This window comes from Xyrauchen texanus, chromosome 37 (genome assembly GCF_025860055.1).
Source record: "Xyrauchen texanus isolate HMW12.3.18 chromosome 37, RBS_HiC_50CHRs, whole genome shotgun sequence".
Lineage (NCBI taxonomy): Eukaryota > Metazoa > Chordata > Actinopteri > Cypriniformes > Catostomidae > Xyrauchen > Xyrauchen texanus.
This window is the reverse complement of record NC_068312.1, coordinates 10009550-10029604: the sequence shown is the minus strand read 5'-3', so window position 1 is coordinate 10029604 and position 20055 is coordinate 10009550. Positions and strand designations below refer to the sequence as shown.

The window sequence follows — 20055 nt, the reverse complement described above, 5'->3', positions numbered from 1 at the left end:
TGTGACGAAATGGCGCTACCTGAAGCTGCGCAGTGTATTTTTGCCAGGCAAAGTAAAGGCGGCCGGTCTCTAATCTGACAAACCTGCTCTGCACTTGCTGCGTGCTGTCCCGAGGTTAACAGTGAGTCGCGTGCGACCCATTTTAATTTGACACAGTATTCTCTGTTATAAACACATCTGATACAAGACACTTAAAGGCTCTGTGCTGAAGCTAGCTGAAACAAGATTAAACAGCCCGTCATATTAAACTACAGTGATGAGGTAAACACGAAAACATTGTTCCATTCTCAACGGTAATTACAGGCTTTTCATTCCCCTAATCAGCAATGTTATAGAAATACAGCTAACAGTTACTGTAGTAACAGTTCTGTAGTAGTAACTCTGGATACAATGCACAAACAATGGTAAATTGTCATTAATGCAACTACAAAGAAGAATTTAACAATAAAAAAAAAAAGCTTTAAAGCATGGACACTCGTGAATTAAGTGTAAATATGTTCAGTTCTAATTAACTTTCATTGAAAAAGCTGGATTAAAGGTAGCAAACTCAGTAACTCTTTGTTCATGTCATCTTAGACTTACAGTGACACTTAATGTTGTGGAAGCTGCATCATTCAAAATCAGCCGTTTTCAGTTACAGATGCCTTTGTAGAAATTCACTCTTCACAATCAACCAAGATTAATCCAAGAATTATATCCAAGAGTGAAAGTGTCCAATAACAAGATGGTTACTGAAATTAAGCCAGTAGTATTCAGCTGGTCATGTGATTCTAAAATGGCAGCCTCCAAGAGGGCACCCCTGCCCCATGTAGAATAAAACAGCTTTTATAAGGTTACTGATATGACTAGAGTCCTCATCTCATGTGAGTAGTCCTGATTTTATATATATGTTTCAAAATTATAATTAATTTCTTCAGGAGTAAAACTTTTTTAAAGGGGAAAAACATACTGAGTGCCCCTTTAAATATTTAAGAGTCTGGAAAATTATAATATTAATATGTAATGGAGTTAACATAGTCCTAGATAAATGAGTTGTTAATTAACTTTTGCTGTTTTTCTGTAGTTAAAAATTTGTAAATTTTGCTGCCCACTCAAAATCAAGTGCATTTCTATGTGACAAAAATTCAGTAGCCTATTAATATTGTTAACTGCATTTGCGATTAAAAAATTATTTCAGTATTATTATTGGTTTCCGTCCTTTAATTTATATATTTAATTGTGATGTATAGAATATGTTGCATTTATAGGTGTAATTTGGTAAGCGTCTTGACACCTCACCGTGGACCTCACTAATTTTCAAACCCTGGCTACGGCCCTGGTTGAAACCAGTAAGTAATTGCATTCACATAATCAGTGATGAGTGCGATTTGGAGGTTTAATTTTCCCTTCTAATTTCCCTTCCCTTTTAATTACAACTGAACTCAACTGATGGTTAGGTTTAGGTTTGGGTTGGGGGTACAGTTTTTAAAATATGCATTCCTCTTCACTGTATCACACTGTATACTGTACAGCTGAAAAAACTTGCTTCATAACTCACTTTTGGCGCCCCTCCATGGACATTTTACCTGGAAAATGGAGCTCACACATGTCCACACACCCTACATTACTTACCGCTTTGTCCATTGGGGGCAGTGTTTCAAATTTCAGTAAGCACAGACCGATTTTAGCTAAAGAAAGTTAATCTACTTTCCAATTTCACTGTGAGATCAGTACTAGGGTGTATTTATAAGATAAAATATTTGAGGCTGCAGTTGTTGTTACTTTTCTCTTGACCATAGATGGCACTTAATCTCATTTCAACACCTTTATTGAATGGCTGTGCTCCTCTTAATCTTGATATTTCATCTAAATATTAATATTTGTGAGACAGTTGGGCTTCCATTCAACACACATAATATATTTACCAAGTGTTTAATCAGTCAAACACAGTCTGATAAAATGGAACCTGGGCAACATCCCAATTAACAGCTAATAAGCCTTATAAGGTCAATTGTGGCGTATGATACCTTGAGAGTGACTTTAAATATGTATTAGTGTTATCTCTGTTAACGTGTGTAAAGAATAAACACTCTATACAGTGTGTGTACAGATGGCCCCTTATATAATTTATTTTTCAAGATGATAATACTCAACCCAAATTACCCGAACAGGAAGCCATTGGAGAACTGGAAATTTCCCCACACACCTAGAGGACATTTAGTCAACAGTGTAGTCGGCAAGACAAGTGATTATCAGACCTGTTTGTTTGCGGAGCATGTGGGCAGTTACAGACATGGTGAGCATTCTAGAAGAAAGTTTTTTTTAATTTTTACAAAAGATAAGATTGTGGGCACCATGTCAGAATCAGTCGGCTGTAAACAGTATATTATCACTTGCAGCCTTATTGATTACATCTTATCAATGACTCTACATTTGCCTTATTTCAGTTTTTTTCATAATCAAACACATCTGTTGGCAAGTATAATTATTAAAAGCCTATTTGAAACAAGTTTTTTAATTACTGTTGATTCAAAAATACTATTGGAGTTACATTAAATATGCATATGTAATGCAGGGATTATGATTTTCCAATTGCATTTACTGTAATGAGATCTTAATTATGAACTCTGAAGTGGTGAAATAGGCCTAGTAGATTTCACAACTTATTGAACATACAGTATAAGCTACTCTGACTCTGAATATATATATGCAAATACATTTCTCAGACCCGTTCATGATTTAAAAAAATTATCTCTACATCGTTCAGGCCTGCGTGCACATCTCAGTATATTGTTTATTTTAACTGTATTGCATAGTGGTGTTGTCTAACACAATTACATGTTAATAAGGAAAGTTAAAAGTGTAAAAATTCTTAATTAAATGTTCACTTAAATATTATAATATTTCAAGATTATTCAAGTACCATGTACATCAGATTTGTAAGTAAAGAATTATAGTATTAACATAAGTTTAATTTACTCACACACATTCATACATTTTATGGCATAAAGTTGTGTAGATTTTATGCCATTAAAATGTACTTATGCAAAAAAAAAAAAAAAAACTCAGTGAAGTTCAGGGTATAAGCCCTCTCCTATAAACATGCTATAAATGCAATAAACACGCTCACTTTTATTAGTCAAATGTTACAGCATATGCCTATATCCTATTGCGCCACCTAGTGAATAAGAAGCTGTATAGCTGAGTCAAGATGATCTGATCCATACATTTTCAGACATAAAACTGCAAAAGGTGCAATTATAAACGTTTTTTTAGGTTTTCAAAATTCGATGTATTGCATAACATTATGTTTTATTTCGCCTTTACAGTTTGTTTACTGTTCTTACTCTTTTGTTCCAGCTTTGACTGTCAGAGACCCGTAGTCATACAGCTTTAAAAGTAATCAGTAGATTTGGTAGAGCAGCCCACAGTCAATTTCATAAAAATTACATTCTCACAAAACAAGCTTTTAAAAAGGTTTCCACCACAAAAGTGTCTGATTGGTCCGAACGTCAAGCCCAGTCTGTGATATACGCTCTGTGATTGGTCTGTTCTGAGGTCTGTAACAGTATCCTCGTTTTGATTGGACAGTTGCTTCGTCATTTTGATACAATCTAACTAGGTTGATTCTTCCTCCTTTTACGTAGATATTACTTTCAAACATAGATAGGTTCGTGAGCTGTAAATATATTTTTAAATAAACAAAGAATGCGAAGAGTAAACTTTTTGTCAACGGAACCTCCAAAAATGGCAAGGTGAGTGAATACACACAGTCCACGTTTAGCCTGTCCAACTCCTGTAATGGCATGAAGCGTTTCTGGGCCAATCTCATTTTATTGACCAAAGACCATGTAAACGCGTAGATCTACCCTTTAAGCTGTCATTTATCTCCTGCTGTTGCAGCCAATTCCAAATAAGAGCGATTGAGATGGCACCTTATTGTAATATTATTATCTAATAAATCTCCAAATTGTATGATCTGTGTTGTACTGACCTACCTACTCTCTTAGATATTACTAGATAATTATACATGTATAAATAAGATCTATTACTTACTTCTGTACATAAATCTAAATAGGTAAATGCTAGATTATTTGATTTGAAGATGATTATAACGTTGATTTATCTATAACTAGTATAATCATTAATAAATGATTAATATTTACATTATTTTTAATCATAAGGATTTTAATTATGTTTATTTAAATATTTAATAAATATTTTATCTAGACAGCTTACCAATGCAATGCATTATCAGTATAACCATGCTTCTATTTCTTTTGCAGGTTGTAGCTGTTTATGGGACTCTGGCAGATCTTTTGACAGTCGCCAGCAATAAATTGGGAATCAGGGCTAGTAACCTATATAATGAGAAAGGTGGTATTATAGATTAAATTGTCCTCATATGGTGAGATTAATACTTCTATTTTCTATTATTCTGCCATTATAGCTCAGTATAAATATATGAGAGCTTGTTAAGATTATGGTGAGCTAGTTTGTACATGATGAGTGGGACGGAGAAATTAGTGTCATATAGGTCATGTGACTGGAAATATTGTCTGCTAATTGTGTATGTATTCCCCAGAGATAATGATGTGCTATATTTGTCGGAAGGAGATGCCTTCATTGGTGAGTTGCTATAATATTTGAAACTCTTGTATAGTCGTGCTGCAATTTTGTTCCTCAAATTTACATTTAAACCATGTATACAGGGCAGTGTGTGATACTATCACTATGTCTCTGTTTAAGATCTTCAAAATGATAGGAATATGTCTGATGATAACTCAGGATCGCACACTGATTGGCTGACGCTGAATATTGGTGGGTATCTCTTCACAACCACTAGGTAACCATGTGGGAAGCCTTGCTCTCTTTTGGCTTGATATTTACTGAGATTTATTAGCTAGTTCTTATACAATATTATTATAGAATTAAAGTAATCCATAAGATGCCAGTGGTTAAATCCATGTCTTCTGAAGAGATATGATAGGTGTGGGTGAGAAACAGGTAAATATTTAAGTTCATTTTTACTATAAATCTCCACTTTCACTTCCACATATTTCTTCTTTTGTTTTTGATGACACATTCTTCATGCATATCGCCACCTACTGGGCAGGGAGGAGAACTTGTAATAAAAAATAGGCTGTTGAAGTTTGCGAAGCAAAATTTGGCATGTGGCAATCAAATTGGCTATTACAACAGCTCTTCAAACATTGGTCATCAATCAGAATGTTTCTGTTTTATAAGAATATTTAAAGTACAATGTATAATTGTAGATATAAAACATTTTCTGGAGATGGTTGGCAGTCTGCCCTTTAGACATTGTCATGACATTATATAAAGTCTGGTCTTTCTGTTTTCTCTTGCTTCAGGTGTTCTCTTGTGAGTAAGGAGCCTGACAGTATGCTTGCACATATGTTTAGAGAGAAGGGTAAGTTTAATTGAGTCTACACTGACTGATTCATGTATTGTGTGTTGTGCTAGCTCATCAGTTTGGAACAGAGTTTTTTCTTCTGCTTGAACTGCAGATGCATGGGGTAATAATCAGGATGAAAGGGGGGCTGACCTCATTGATCACAGCCCAGAGTACTTCAAGCCCATTCTGAATTACCTAAGGCACAGCCAGATCATTGTCAATGAAGGCATAAACTTACTCAGTGATTGGATCTCAGATAGCACCAAAGGCATTCTCTAATGAACAAGTCTAATCTATTGTACGTGTGAAAGGCCCTTGACTATTTAATATTTTATTTGATCATTTTTTGGCTAGTTTATCAGCTACACATTCAGGGCTGGATGCAATTGTTTTGTTGTTGTGGTAATTCAAGCCATGTTTAATATAATTATCATATTGGAGTAAAATCTCTTCAAATAATAACATTTGCTTTTAAATTTTTTTTTATACAGAACTGCTGTGTATGCATTCAGAGATATTACTAGAATACATGCAGTATATGCCTACACAAACACAACATACAGTGGATATAAAAGGTCTACACACCCCTTTTAAAATGCAGGTTCTTGTGATGTAAAAGAATGAGAAAAAGATAAATCATGTCAGAACTTTTTCCACCTTTAATGTGACCTATAACGTGAACAATTCAACTGAAAAATAAACTGAAATCTTTGAGGGGAAAAATACAAAATAAAAAAAACTCACAATAACCTGGTTGCATAAGTGTGCACACCCTTAAACTAATACTTTGTTGAAGCAGCTTTTGATTTTATTACAGCACTCAGTCTTTTTGGGTAGGAGTCTATTAGCATGGCATATCTTGACGTGGCAGCATTTGCCCACTCTTCTTTGCAAAAGCGCTCCAAATCTGTCAGATTTCAAGGACATCTTCTGTGCATAGCCCTCATCAGATCACCCCACAGATGTTCAATTGTATTCAGGTCTGAGCTCTGGCTGGGCCATTCCAAAAGGTTAATCTTCTTCTGAAGCCATGCTTTTGTGGATATGGATGTGTGCTTTGGGTCGTTGTCATGCTGAAAGGTGAACTTCCTCTTCATCTTCAGCTTTCTAACGGACACCTGAAGGTTTTGTGCCAAAATTGGCTGGTATTTGGAACTGTTCATAATTCCCTCCACCCTGACTAAGGCTCCGGTTCCAGCTGAAGAAAAACAGCCCCAAAGCATGATGCTTCACTGTGGGTATGGTGTTCTTTGGGTGATGTGCAGTGTTGTTTTTGCGCCAAACATACCTCTTGGAATTATGGCCAAAAAGTTCAACCTTGGTTTCATCAGACCATAACACATTTTCCCACGTGCTTTTGGGAGACTTGATGTTAGTTTTTGCAAACTTCAGCCGGGCTTGGATGTTTTTCTTTGTAAGAAAATGCTTCCGCTTTGCCACCCTACCCCATAGCCCATTCATATGAAGAATACGGGAGATTGTTGTTACATGTAGCACACAGCTAGTACTTGCCAGAAATTCCTGCAGTTCCTTTAATGTTGCTGTAGGCCTCTTGGAATCCTCTCTGACCAGTTTTCTTCTCGTCTTTTCATCAATTTTTGGAGAGACGTCCAGTTCTTGGTAATGTGTCTGTTGTGCCATATTTTCTCCACTTGATGATGACTGTCTTCACTGTGTTCCATGGTATATGTAATGCTTTGGGCATTCTTTTGTACCCTTCTCCTGACTGATATCTTTCAACAATAAAATCCCTCTGATGCTTTGGAAGCTCTCTGCGGACCATGGCTTTTGCTCTAAGATGCAACTAAGAAAATGTCAGGAAAATCCTACTAGAACAGCTGAACTTTATTTGTGTTTTAAGTTTTTAAATTTGAATTTTTCCCCCACGAAGATTTCCGTTTGTTTTCCAATTGAATTGTTCACATTATAGGTCACATTAAAAGTGGAAAAAGATCTGACATGATTTATCTTTGTCTCATTCTTTTATATCACAAAAAACATTTTTTAACAGGGGTGTGTAGACTTCTTATATCCACTGTACATCAGCATGAATGAACGTAAACAAAATAACAAAGTTCATTCATACAGTATATCAGCTTATTATTCATTTGCAATGCCTTCAAACGTTTCTCCTCCAATTCGATTTTAGAACAAAAACTACATGTATTTATTTTATTATATGTCAGTATTGTAATATTAAATGTAATGTTGTCTATCATTTCAGCAAAACTTATGATGTTTTACCTTAAATCTTATCTATTCTTCAGTTCATGAAATATTACTTTTAGGAGTACTGGAGGAAGCTCGATTCTTTGGAATAGAGCAGTTGGCTGAACAGCTAGAGGTCACCATAGAGGTAGGCTGATATTTCGGTTTTACCAATTAATCTGTGCCAATAATTGCTTTTTGGAACTGTCAGTTATCAGCAAAAATGTATGCAGATAGTTAAAAAAATGTATTCCTTGTTCCTCTATGGGCGGTGCTGGAGGAGTCTACAGTTACAACGACTTACAGTAGAACAGCGGCCTCTAGTGGTAAAATAAAAACAATCATGTGGGGATTTGCTGTATATAAATCAGTCATCATTGACAATATGTATCTGAATTTTTATTCTCACTTCATTGCATATTTTGTTATTTTGATTAGATTATCAAGTTTTCATAATTGAAGCAAGCAAGGGCCGTCCGCATATACATTGCCGTCTGCTACTTCATATCTTGTGAATTAATGTCTCCACATTAAACCTCATCTGGTGAATTAAACATATACGAAACCCTTCATCTGGTGAATATATAGGCTATAAAGGCTTATTTTGTCATTAATTTTGTAAAAACATAAATATAGAACATTGTAATGGAGCCTATTTTCAAATTCAAAACAAGAGACCCTGATTTTTTGGACCAAATAAATACAAATTCTGGTTGTTATTGGGGTTTTAGTTGAACATTAAATTACATTTGGGATTCTATTTATTTTTGGCTCTTGTAGCCTCTAAATCTGTATATTTCCATAAAAAGACTTTTATAATCAAACTCATGTTTACTGTCTTTATTTGAGTGTGTGTATTTCTGTTTGATATTGTACATCATACCACACAGATAGATAGAACACTAGATACCCAGAACTGTACACTTCTGTTAACTTATTTCAGCTTTGTAGTTTTTGTTAAGAATGATTTCTAATACAAAACAATACTACCACAATATATGTATATATATATATATATATATATATATATATATATATATATATATATATATATATATATATATATATATAGATTTAGTGCACATATTTGAGCTGTTTTGAATTGCCTGTGTAAAATAATATCTGCATGTACAATATAACTTCCAGACAACATTTAGCATAAGAATAGTTTGCATTATATTTCTTATGCTGAGGGTACATTTTTGGCTTGATTGTGTTTACATACAATATTGCCAAAGCATTAATACACAAAACAGATAATGACAAGACAAATAATCATAATAAAACCGTAACAAATAACAAAAAATATAGATTTAAAATAAGGTGCCAGGTAATTAAAAAAATTAAAACTATAATAACTATATACACTATACAATATAAAATAAATAAGCATTTAACAAGACATAAAAAAATACTGTGACTGAAGTACTTTAAGGCAGTAATTAGTTTCTGAGGGTGTGCACAACTGATCCTCCTTCTGTAACACCTGCATTTGATCTGTTTCTGCTGAACTGGAAAACTGTGGCATGAGGTTTGAGAGTTTGTCAAAGTATTTCTCTCTCACCTCTGTAAATTACTCACAGTGAAGGAGAAAGTGTGTGTGTTTTTTTCTGGAAGATCATGATTGTATTTTATTTTATTTTTTTCTGAATTGTTCAGAACCCAGTTCTGACAGTAGTTCTCCAGCAGGTCCAGGGGCTGCTGTAGCCCTTGTGCAGTAGCTGACAGTAGTACCAGGTCATCTACACAGAGAAAAACATTTTAACTTCAGAAATATTTAGAGAAAGGCCGGGTGTTGCAGATTGTTCCAGTAGGGCAGTGACTGTCCATGTCTGATCTGCACCATGTTTCTTGCAGAATAATTATGTCCTGGTTATAAATGTTTTACAGAAACTCTGTTTTTAAAGTCTTGGCCTCTAAGATGTTTGAGTAGAAGCCTTGAATATTCCGAGAGTTTATAGTGAAAGAAGTCATTGTGAAATAAAGTGAGTTGTTTTGGTGGTCCAGATGGCTTACCCCAGTATTCTGTAATCCTCTCTCTCTCTCTCTCTCTCTCTCTCTCTCTCTCTCTCTCTCTCTCAATTAAATTAAATTCAATGGGCTTTATTGGCATGAAAGTTTCAAAAACTATTTTGCCAAAGCATCATATAGAATAAATAAAATAAAAGCAAAATACATTTTGTCCAATAACTTGGACAGTATATAATATAATTATTAGTAATATATAAATAACAGCAATATATAAATTATTATTATTATTTATTTGACCACATCACATTGTGTGTGTGTGTGTGTGTGTGTACAGATCTTTCACTGTCCCTCAGGTTGTGGCATGTTGATACATATTGGTTAGCAAGATGTGCCTTTCTCCTCCTAGGGGTATTTGTAATTTTGAGAGGTAATTTAAAGTCTAAAGTTTCAGAGTTAAACTTGTTTAGGTAATCATCCCTTATTTCTCTGAATGTTTCAAATTTTAGGAGGAAGTGCATTTCTGTCTCGACCTCACCTGTCCTACAGTGACCACATATTCTGCTTTCTTTTGGTTGCCATGATTTTTTGTGTCTTCCTGTTTCAATTGCCAATGTGTGGTCACTGAGACCGTACTTGGTTAGGGTCTCTGTTTTCTATCTCTGACAGTAAAGAGATATTTTGCCAACTCATACTCACTGTTTAGGGACAGATAACATTCTAATCGACTTTGGCTTTTAGTTTCTTCTTTCCGATGTTCCAAATAGGTTTCTTTGGATTGCGTTATAATTTGCTTTACTCTGATTAGTGTTTGGAAAACAGAGTTGATGTGAGACTGGTCAAAGTGTGTTTTTAAGGGGGGACGATTAGTCTCAGCACCAACTGATGTAGGGGACTCTTTTCTGGGCTCAGCTCTTGGATTTGGAGGGCTTTGGATTGAAGGGTGTCTCGGGGGCTAGATTTAAGGTGAATAAAGAATTGAAGCTAATTATCAGTGGGTATCTGCCTAATTCTGCTCTACATGCATTTGTTGGTGTATTTCTGTGTACATGTAAGATGTATCTGCAGAATCTGCATGTAAAGATGTCTCTCTCTCTCTCTCTCTCTCTCTCTCTCTCTCTCTCTCTCATATGCCGGGAGTGGGTCAATCTGAGTGTGGAGCGAGTGTGGAAACTTGTATTTTTCTACATTTTAATTTTCCTCACTTTAGTTGATATTAATATAGAGTAAGGAAGAGTTGTGTGCCCGATTAGAATGATCACATTAGGATGTAAAAATACGGCACTAAGACACGTTACTCTCCTTTAGAAGACAGCTATTTATGTTTCTGGCTTCACCCGAGCACACTTTAGAGATTTCTTTCCTTGTCAGTCTTGGAGAGAATTCGTATATAGTGTATGCAAGCACGGATAATCTTGAATCGTATTCTGAATGTGGAAATTTAGGACACAAATGGTTCTCCTGTCCACACACAATGTGGACAATGAACAACAGCCAGTGATTGATACACCTGAAGGGGACAATAATAACAATATTAGCTGCCCCGGAGGTTACAACAACAACAACACAGAAACAAAGACCAGCAGAGCAAACAGAAAGGCCTTCAGAGGAGGCAAACAGGCAAGATGAGGTGAGTGAAAGCGATACTACTGCAGAGATACGTGAGAAAGCTGGATGTATTAATACCGATATGCATTCAAGTGATGTTTCTGACTAAATTGAGAAAATGGATGTTATTGAGGAAGTGATTCAGACAAAAGTACAGGTGGTAGAGGAATGCTCAGGGGATGAGTTGGATAGAATGTCTCAGTGCACTGATGATAGTATAAGAGATGATGAACAATGGTCAGAAGGGTCTGAGATGACAAAAGTAACAACAGGAGACTTTTACACTGTGGATCATATCAATGCATTTCTTGATGAAACAAAGGGCAAAAGCATTGAAGTAAGTGAATTTTTATTCCAGATTTAGAAACATGTTTGGCAACTGTAATGTGGCAAGGAGAGTAAGTAGTCTTGAGAAGCTAGAGATTCAGGTTAAAGAAACATATTACTGCAATTCGAGAAGGGAAAAGGGAAGCTAAGGAGGGGAAAAATTAACTAATCACTATGATGATTGTTGTCTTCTTATCTCTCATTTCCTTATGGAGGTTTTACTGGTGGGATCCCTTAATGTTCCTTAATATGGACCCCATATCACCCCCTTACAGACCCCTATGGGTCTCAGGTACTTCCACAATGGCACGTGCCCAAAGAACGATGGTATTCCATGGTAAAAATCAATAAATGGTAATAACATTTGCATTTGTTAGTTTAGCATGTTCTGGGTTTCGATGACTTTCCTATACATCCTTTTACACAATATAATGTGAACTGTCTTTTTGCAGGTATTTGGTAAGCTGCTATTGATGGAGATCTGGAGAGAGTTAGATCATTTCTCAAAAAAGGGATTGATCCAAATATGCGAGACCAGGCAAACTACACTACTTTGGTTTGTAAGCATTTTATAAATCACCTCTGATTCTTTCTCACATCTAAAACTGAATCTACAAGTTTCTTCCCTAAAGAACCATACCTGTGCAATTGCATTGACTTGCGGACATTGTTTACTAATCAGCCAAAGATTTTATTCTAAAATAATAATTCTTCACAAAACCCTTTCGTAGTATTGATCATTTCATAACACATAACCCAGTTTACAGATCTTCTTTATTTGTGGTTGAAGCATTATGCTTCTTGAGCAGGCCACCTGTCAGTGTGCGAGTTACTCTTGGATTGTGGAGCTTCGTCCAGCTAACTTCCAGACCCGCGGTGGTGCATCCCCCCATCATAGGGCGGCTTACTGCAGCCATCACAGTGTGGTCAAGCTACTGTTACACCACAGTGCCGATCCCTGCCTGACTGATGATGATGGAGCTACACCCCTACATAAGGTACTACTGATAAGCACAGCTAGATTTTATAATTTTGTTGATTTTATAGCATATACAATGTATTGTTTGTAGAAAATGAAAATTCTGTCATTCCGTTTGACAGTCTTTCTTGCATGGAACACATATGGAATTATAAATTAAATGTGTTCTTTCATATTCCACAGAGTACATGATGACAGAATTTAACTATCTCTATCACTTTAAGATTAGCGTGTGGAACTTTATTTGATTGTGTATGTTTCCGAGTGAGTTTGTGTTTGTATGTGCACACAGGTTGCTGAGCAGGGCCATCTGGAGGTGTGTGAGCTACTGGTGAACCGTTGTCCAGCCTTGCAAGCTGTGAAAGATAAACGATCAAATATACCTTTGGATCTTTGTCCAGAGAAGAACACACTTTGGGAGATTCTGAGGCCACCACAATGACCTGAAGGAATATAAAGAATCAAGGGGTGTTAACCACCATAGACATTGTGGTGCATATGCCCCCCAGCCAATAATGAGATTAGTGGTTTCATTTATGGCAGTGTGTCTTTATTGACACACAAGATGGTCCTCATATTGTGTAAGAGAATGAGAATTGATCCTGTTTTAATGGATGACTTGTCACCAAAAGGTCTTAAAGCAGTGGTGCATTTAGCCAAGACACAAATCCTTAGAAATGTCTTCTACATGAGGTGACAAAGTCAGCGTGTACTTTATGAAATCTCCAGTAGAGGGTGCTAATATCTTATTAATAATGCATTATTAATATTATTCACCCACAGAGCTGCCACAGTGGAGCCTGAATGACTTACTACATTGTAAACAATTAGGATGAATTATAAATTGGTGACTATACTGTTATTGGCCAATATTTAGCATGTTTATTACTGGTCTGAACTGAATGATACTGATATATCATTGATAAAATTACAGCTTATTTTATTATTTACATGTATTTATTATTATTATTATTTTTTTCAATTCAATGCTATACTCTTTGTATGCAATGTTACAGAAGTACAAAACAATTATCCATCTTTTCTGTCATATGTTTAAATATTTTGATATCTTGCTGCATTAAATATTCTAGATTGGAACTTCATTGCAAACACTGCTTTTTATAACAATCAAACGAGTATAGATTTGTAATATTGGCCCTAATGAATTATAATAAATCAGCTATCAGTGTCATCCAAAATGTTTTATATCATCGCATCATCACAAACATTTATGAAGATTTAAAATGTTATTTTTGGATACGCTAGTTACAAAACAGATCATCTCTGAGTTATGAAAATGCGTACACAGTGTAAGGGCAATCCAATGCACAGTAGACTTCATGGGACTGTGGCTCTGTGGCAACACAGATCTAAAAAGACGTTAAACAACCGTCTTGTTTGCCAGTGAATGTACATTTAAAGTACTTTTGTTTCGGTCAGTACAAGGCTCTGGTTGTTATTTGGGCTGCTGAGGTTTGTGCTTGTGGCTTGTAGTGCCACCAGCAGATTTTGCACTGCTGTATTCAGGATGTACTCTTGTGATACACAGTGGCCAACACATCTGGAAAATAACAGTGCTGAGGTTTTCTGAAACCAAATCAAACAACTGTTTGGACCTCATCTAATCTGTTCGGATGTTACTTTGTTTCAGGGACAAGTAAAACTATGCCTTGAGTTACAATGTTTGCTGTTTCTTTTAAAACAGGGAAAATAATGTACATTACATGCTTTTTGTGGATGGTTGAAAGAAATAAGAAAGCCAACAGGATTTAATGTAGAAGCTAAAGTAGTCTTCAACCAAATCAAATAATGTATTGAATCCATCCAGACATCCTTCAAATGAATTCAGTCCTCTGTTGTCTTTTATCAACATCAATATTTAAGGATTTAGAGGAATGCATAAGGGAAAGTGTATACTTTACTATAGTATATGTCCCAGCATTGTCTTGTGTCTTAATTAGAGTAAAAAGCTAATGTTTTAAGAAGAGGATCTACTGAGAAGACTTTAAATGCCAACAAAGTTAAAACAGAATGATTCTTGGCTCAGTTATGGTGCAGCTGATAAGCCTGTTGACATTAAATCGGTTAGCCAATCAACTTGCATACTCTCTCTTTGTCTTACATTTAAATTGCCTCAGTTGTTTGAAAGCTGGTTTCACTGCAGCTCGCTATGAGAGTTTTCTCTCTGAAACCCTCCTGTCTAGATATGCTTCAAGGGATTGTATGTATGTCTAATTGTGCAGCAGCAGCATGTCCTGCTCAACACAACATGTGTGTAAACACTAGTAGTAATCCTCTTACTTGCTCTGCAATAGCAGCGTAAGCAGATCTTGCCCACCAAGACCTAACCTACTAAATTGTTATTTCCATAAAAAGAAACTTGAAAATATCTAATGAAAATAAACAGCCTCTCTATTATTCAGTTCTACCATGTGATCTTATTCAAACCTTTCCTGGTTTTTGACATCATTTGTGGTTTGGATTTGAGAGTTTATCTGATGTGATATATCTAAGACAGGCTCTTCAGGTAAATAAATGTATGGAGACGTCCATTCTGTGTGTTGTCAAGTGAAGGCTGTGTTCTCCTTGATGAAAACGATATCAATAATTTCATTTTAATGACTAAATACCTTTGACTAAACCATTTAAATATGAAGAAAACTTGTATTTTAACAAATTTAGTCATTCCAGTCATGGCAAGACTCATTATCCGTTGGCAGTGGCGGATTTATGCATGGGTGACATGGGCAGTCGCCAAGGGCAGCACGAGGCGGCGACACCAACAGCTACAGAGAATAACTAATGATGCTCTCAGTGGAGGGAGATTTAAACTGTTTTCCTTTATCCCGAGTCACACACATCCAAGAGCTGTGACTCGTTAAATTTCCCAGTAGCCAAAGGCAAAATATGATAAAAGCTAAAGCTTGGCTCTAATAAAACCGTACACACTATTCCGAGACAAAAAAGTCTTTAAATATTTTTGACAGCATTTAAAATTTTCCATAATTTTTTTAAAACAAATCAGTAAATGACTCTGTTGTCACACCCATAAATAACCATCCTGTGTGTGAACGTAACCCTATTAAGCACTCAAACAGGTCTGACAATCGTCTTCTGCTGCATTGTGAATGTGGCCACAATGTCTAAAACACAATATGTGTGTGAATGAAGAAAGAGGGACAGGGAGAAACACAGTCCAGGGCAACAGTCTTTTAGACAGGTTGGGCTGGTTGGGACAAACAGAATCCAGACAGAAGGAACACGACCAACAGCAACAGACTGGTGAGGTAACAAGATGAACTGGCACAGGGCAGTGTGCCACGAGGCTAAAATAGGGAGAGAAATCAATGAGTTAACAAGTTGGTCATGTGAAACAAATGAACTGATAATAGGCAGACAAGGAGGCGGGGTATGACGCAAGACTGAGAGACACGTGGCATAACAGAAACAAAACTAATCCACACATTCTCACCAAACACAAACACACGAATGACACAAGCACACCAGAAACTACAAGGCAACATGCGCTACAAGAGCATGCATCACAACAACAAAGCGATGCCATGCACTCTCACACTAGACAAAAACTGAATGCGAATCGTGAAGCAACCTTCACATGATGCACGCAACAGGCGACAAAGGAGACAAGACACCTGTGCAAGAGTTCGGCCACAAATAAACCCGACATCTCAGACCAAATTGACCGAACCTCTGCACAATGTTAAGACAGATCGCGATCCGGACGAGGTCACGAGAGACAGACACAAGCAACTGACACGAATGCATGCCGCCAAGATGACAAAAAGACAAGACATAAGAACGCATGACAACGCCAATAAGGCAAGCCTTGCATTCTCACACAAGACACAGACTAGATTAGACACTAAACATGAATGTCAGAGCTCAGCCAAAAAGATGATTAAAGAAAATAACTAACCCGAAATGGCTGAACCCTGACAAGCTTGTGCTTTCCACAAAGTCAAAATATAGTTTGTTTGATTTTATGGAAACCATTGTTGCCGCACTGCAGTGGTTCGACTGAATTTGACAAAGTGTGAACTGCTGTTGTTATACAGAGTGAAACCATAAACCAAAAGAGCACCAAAAGAACCACAGATACCTTTATAGACAGTCAACCATGCAGAGCGATTGGAGATGCCATAAGAATTCTCAGCCAAGCAGATGTACTCCCCAGTTCCTGATCTGCAGTCCCTCCATATAGGCGATGTCATCTGTGGTTTTGAAGCCAGCCATCTAGACAAAAAGAACCACAGGTTGAAGCCAGAACATTTAGGAAAAACCCACCAAAAGAGAGAGAGAGAGAGAGAGAGAGAGAGAGAGGCAGGCAGAGAGTTTGGATAGAGGGTATGATACAAGAGAGAATGGTGTTGATCCTTCACAGTGGAAACAGGATTGTTTCCTGATTGGAAGTATGTTCTTCGATGACCCTGCTGACAGACAGTTAGTTGCCGGACAGAGCACACGACTAGAGACCAAACACTTGAAGACCAGTAATTAGAGAGGAGAATGACATCCACTCACCTGACTTCCCTATAGAGTCCATCTCCACATGCACAAGATGGGCCACATTGAACATTACCCAGAAGAGACTGTAAAGATGTTGCATATATACACACATATAGAAAAGGAAGAATGACCACAAGAGAGGGAGAGGATACAAAAGAGATTAGATAAGAAATCTTGTCAAAGAGTGACAGAAAGAGGAATATGTGGGAAAAGGGATTTCAAAAGTACGAGTACTTTTGTACCAAAATGATACATGTGGATTAAAGAAGCAAGTCGTGTAGGCTAGTCTATGAACCAAGAGTTTGAAAGACAGTCACAGATGATTTAAATCGTTAGGCTTTGTAATGGCTATAAACTGTTGACAGTTGTATATAATGATCAGTGTGAGGGAGTAACTTATAAATTTCCTTTATGTGATTTGTGGAGCTACAAAGATCTGATAGCCATTCATCATTCATTCAGCCTTGCATCGCATGTACCTACAGAGCTGAAATATTCTTCTAAAAAGCTTATTCTGTGCTCTGTTCATACACATCTGGGATGGAATGAGGGTGAGTAAATGATAATGATGAGGTGAAATATCCCTTTAATCTGCTGATATATGGCCATTTTGTGATAATCGGCATCGATTGATAACAGTGTTCACTTGGCCAATTTTATTTGCTGATGTGAAATTGTATTATGTGTATCACCATTTATATCGGCTGTCAGCCATCTTGCTCTCTAGATATCAATATCGGCCATTGAAAACCCGATGTTGTTTGACCACTAATAATTGGTGTTAGAAACTCTAAGATTCACTGTCGTTTGTTCGGACGATTCATATAAATTAACTAGTTCACAAATTATTCACTAATTGACTTGAGCCCCTGCACTGCCATAAAGGTACATGTCTTAAATATTTATTGTATTGCTGCTGTTTATCACTGTATTTCGACTACATATTTAATGGCTGTTTTTTTTATTATTAGTTTGCAATATATTTAGTATACATTTTTATGTTCAATTTAGTGTTGTCAAACTAATTGTTTTATGTCAACCTAATTAAATAATATAATCTAATTCTTATTTATTTAAAGATAAAGTATATAAGATTCAGAAACCCTTGTTATTAATGACACCTGTGGCTGTTAAGTGAACTGCTTCCTTTTGCTCGTGCTCAGGCACACACAGATGAGGTAGCATAATTCAAATTACACAATTATGATTGTTTTTCTACAAACTTATCAGCTAACATAGCATACTGATACACACGTACAGCTACATACTACCAAACTATACCAGACAGTTTACTGTTGCACTGCACTGTTAAGTTGCACTACTGCATGTTTTGTATGTCATATGTTCTACTTTTACAAAAATTCTATTACATTTAAAAATTATTTCTATATCTTCATTGAAATTGACTTTTTTAGCTACTTTTGTTTGTAACTTGTAGTCAAACTAACTACTCTTTTATGAAAGTAGCTTCACTGAAGTTTAACTAATTAAAGGAATAGTTCACCCAAAAATGAAAATTAGCTGATAATGCGTTTCCTGCCTCCTCCTCCATGACACGTGACCTTACCAATGAGCTTACGTCATCCCTCTCAAGAGTGCGCATCACAGAGATGTACGGAAGCAATAATTTGTGGATAAAATGAATATAAAAATGTATCACCTTCTGTCACTCATTTGATGTTCTGTCAATGTAGTGACACTAGGGGTCGCACTAGGGGACAGCTGAAAGCCACTTCAGCTGTCCCGTCCACAGGTCCTTCTACCTACAGGTATGAGGCCGGCCTGGTTGATGGTGAAGGCGATTTGGGGGCTTCAATGGGTATGATTCAGCCGTGTAATACCCAACGGACAGCTCATTACCCGGCAAGCTCTTTTGCTCCTGTCCAGTTCTGGATATGACAGCCTAATATCTTTTTCAGAGATCGCAGGTTGGATGAGATGTCGATTGCTACATCGGAGAGCATCTTGGTGATGTTGGATGCCGTAGACTCAACTTGGAACCCTCCGCCCAGCCCTGAGCACTCGCGGCTTGACGACTGGTTCTTGGGGTCGGCGCCGGTCCCTTTTTTCCCCAGAGGTGCATGACGAGCTGACGAGGTCGTGGGGGACACCTTTCACTGTCGAACCCAATCCTTCAGCACCTCCGCTCTCACTATCCTCGATGGCGGGGTGGCCAAGACCCCCAAGAGGACTCCTTAGTGCCCTTGAGATGGGCGACCTGAGGAAGGAGATATCTGCTGGTCTCCCGGTGGAGGGCCGGCCGGTGGTGACGAGACTCGAGGATGGCCCAATAGGCCCTCCTCCTCAGTCACCGACCCGCCCTGCGCCGGGTACGCAGAGCAAGGTAAGTGCTTTGAGGACCCCCCTCAGCACGGCCATCTCGGGTCGGAATGACGCTCTTTGATGTGGCATTTCATGTCCCCCCCCCCACCGTGAGGCCCCACACCCAAGTACGTCAGATGCAATTGTTCTGTTAGTGCCCCTTGCACAGAGTTTGGACACGTGGCTAACGCCCTCTCTGCCCCGGTCACTGTGTTTGTAGAGCTTCTCCCCTTCAGGGCAGGACCTACCGCTGCACCACTTCTTTCATAGTTCAGCCGTTGTGGCATTTCGTATAGGGACCCCTAGTGTCACTACATCGACACAATGTCGAGTGAGTGAAAGAAGAGGAACATCTCGGTTACTGTCGTAACCTCCGTTCCTTGATGGAGGGAATAAGACGTTGTGCCCCTCTTGCAACAATGCTGTACTACCCGCTGAAATTTCCGGGACCTTGTCTCGGCTCCTCAGCACAAAACCTGAATGAATGGATGCATTCCAGCTCCTTTTATATCTGTATGTCCGCGGGAGTGGCATGCAAATTCCACTCGTCTATTTTCCTTGGCCTTTTCTCAAAGATCTGAGGGGTTTGGGGTTCCCAAGAGCGTTTTGATGAAGAAAGAAACTCAGATTATTTCTGAGTTGGGTGAACTATAAGTAGCTTGTACCTCAGGAATCTACAGTTTAAAAGTAATGTCCCTAACAATGTGTGAATGTGAATAAG

General features: G+C 37.4%; 1 protein-coding gene across 6 annotated transcripts; it reads left to right on the top strand.

Moving 5' to 3' along the window:
* The first annotated feature begins 3586 nt into the window (after positions 1-3586).
* LOC127630471 (serine/threonine-protein phosphatase 6 regulatory ankyrin repeat subunit B-like) lies at positions 3587-14830 on the top strand. Of its 6 annotated transcripts, XM_052108012.1 has the most exons (9): positions 3587-3734; positions 4266-4387; positions 4565-4608; positions 4729-4800; positions 5352-5410; positions 7663-7751; positions 11959-12062; positions 12297-12504; positions 12778-14830. In XM_052108012.1, the coding sequence occupies exons 5-9, from the start codon at positions 5383-5385 to the stop codon at positions 12925-12927; spliced, it is 579 nt and encodes a 192-aa protein (XP_051963972.1). In that variant the 5' UTR covers positions 3587-3734; positions 4266-4387; positions 4565-4608; positions 4729-4800; positions 5352-5382; the 3' UTR covers positions 12928-14830. The 6 variants fall into 6 exon arrangements, 3 of the variants coding, with proteins under 3 accessions (XP_051963972.1, XP_051963974.1, XP_051963973.1); XR_007968875.1 differs by having other exon boundaries at positions 4266-4608; positions 7684-7751; positions 11959-12066; XM_052108014.1 differs by having other exon boundaries at positions 4266-4608; positions 7684-7751.
* The last annotated feature ends 5225 nt before the right edge of the window (positions 14831-20055 follow it).

Coding starts and splice junctions, on each gene's coding strand:
- LOC127630471 (XM_052108012.1), top strand. CDS start 5,383: ATGCTTGCACATATGTTTAGAGAGAAGG. Junction 5,411..7,662: donor ACATATGTTTAGAGAGAAGG/GTAAGTTTAATT, acceptor TCTATTCTTCAG/TTCATGAAATATTACTTTTA. Junction 7,752..11,958: donor AGCTAGAGGTCACCATAGAG/GTAGGCTGATAT, acceptor GTCTTTTTGCAG/GTATTTGGTAAGCTGCTATT.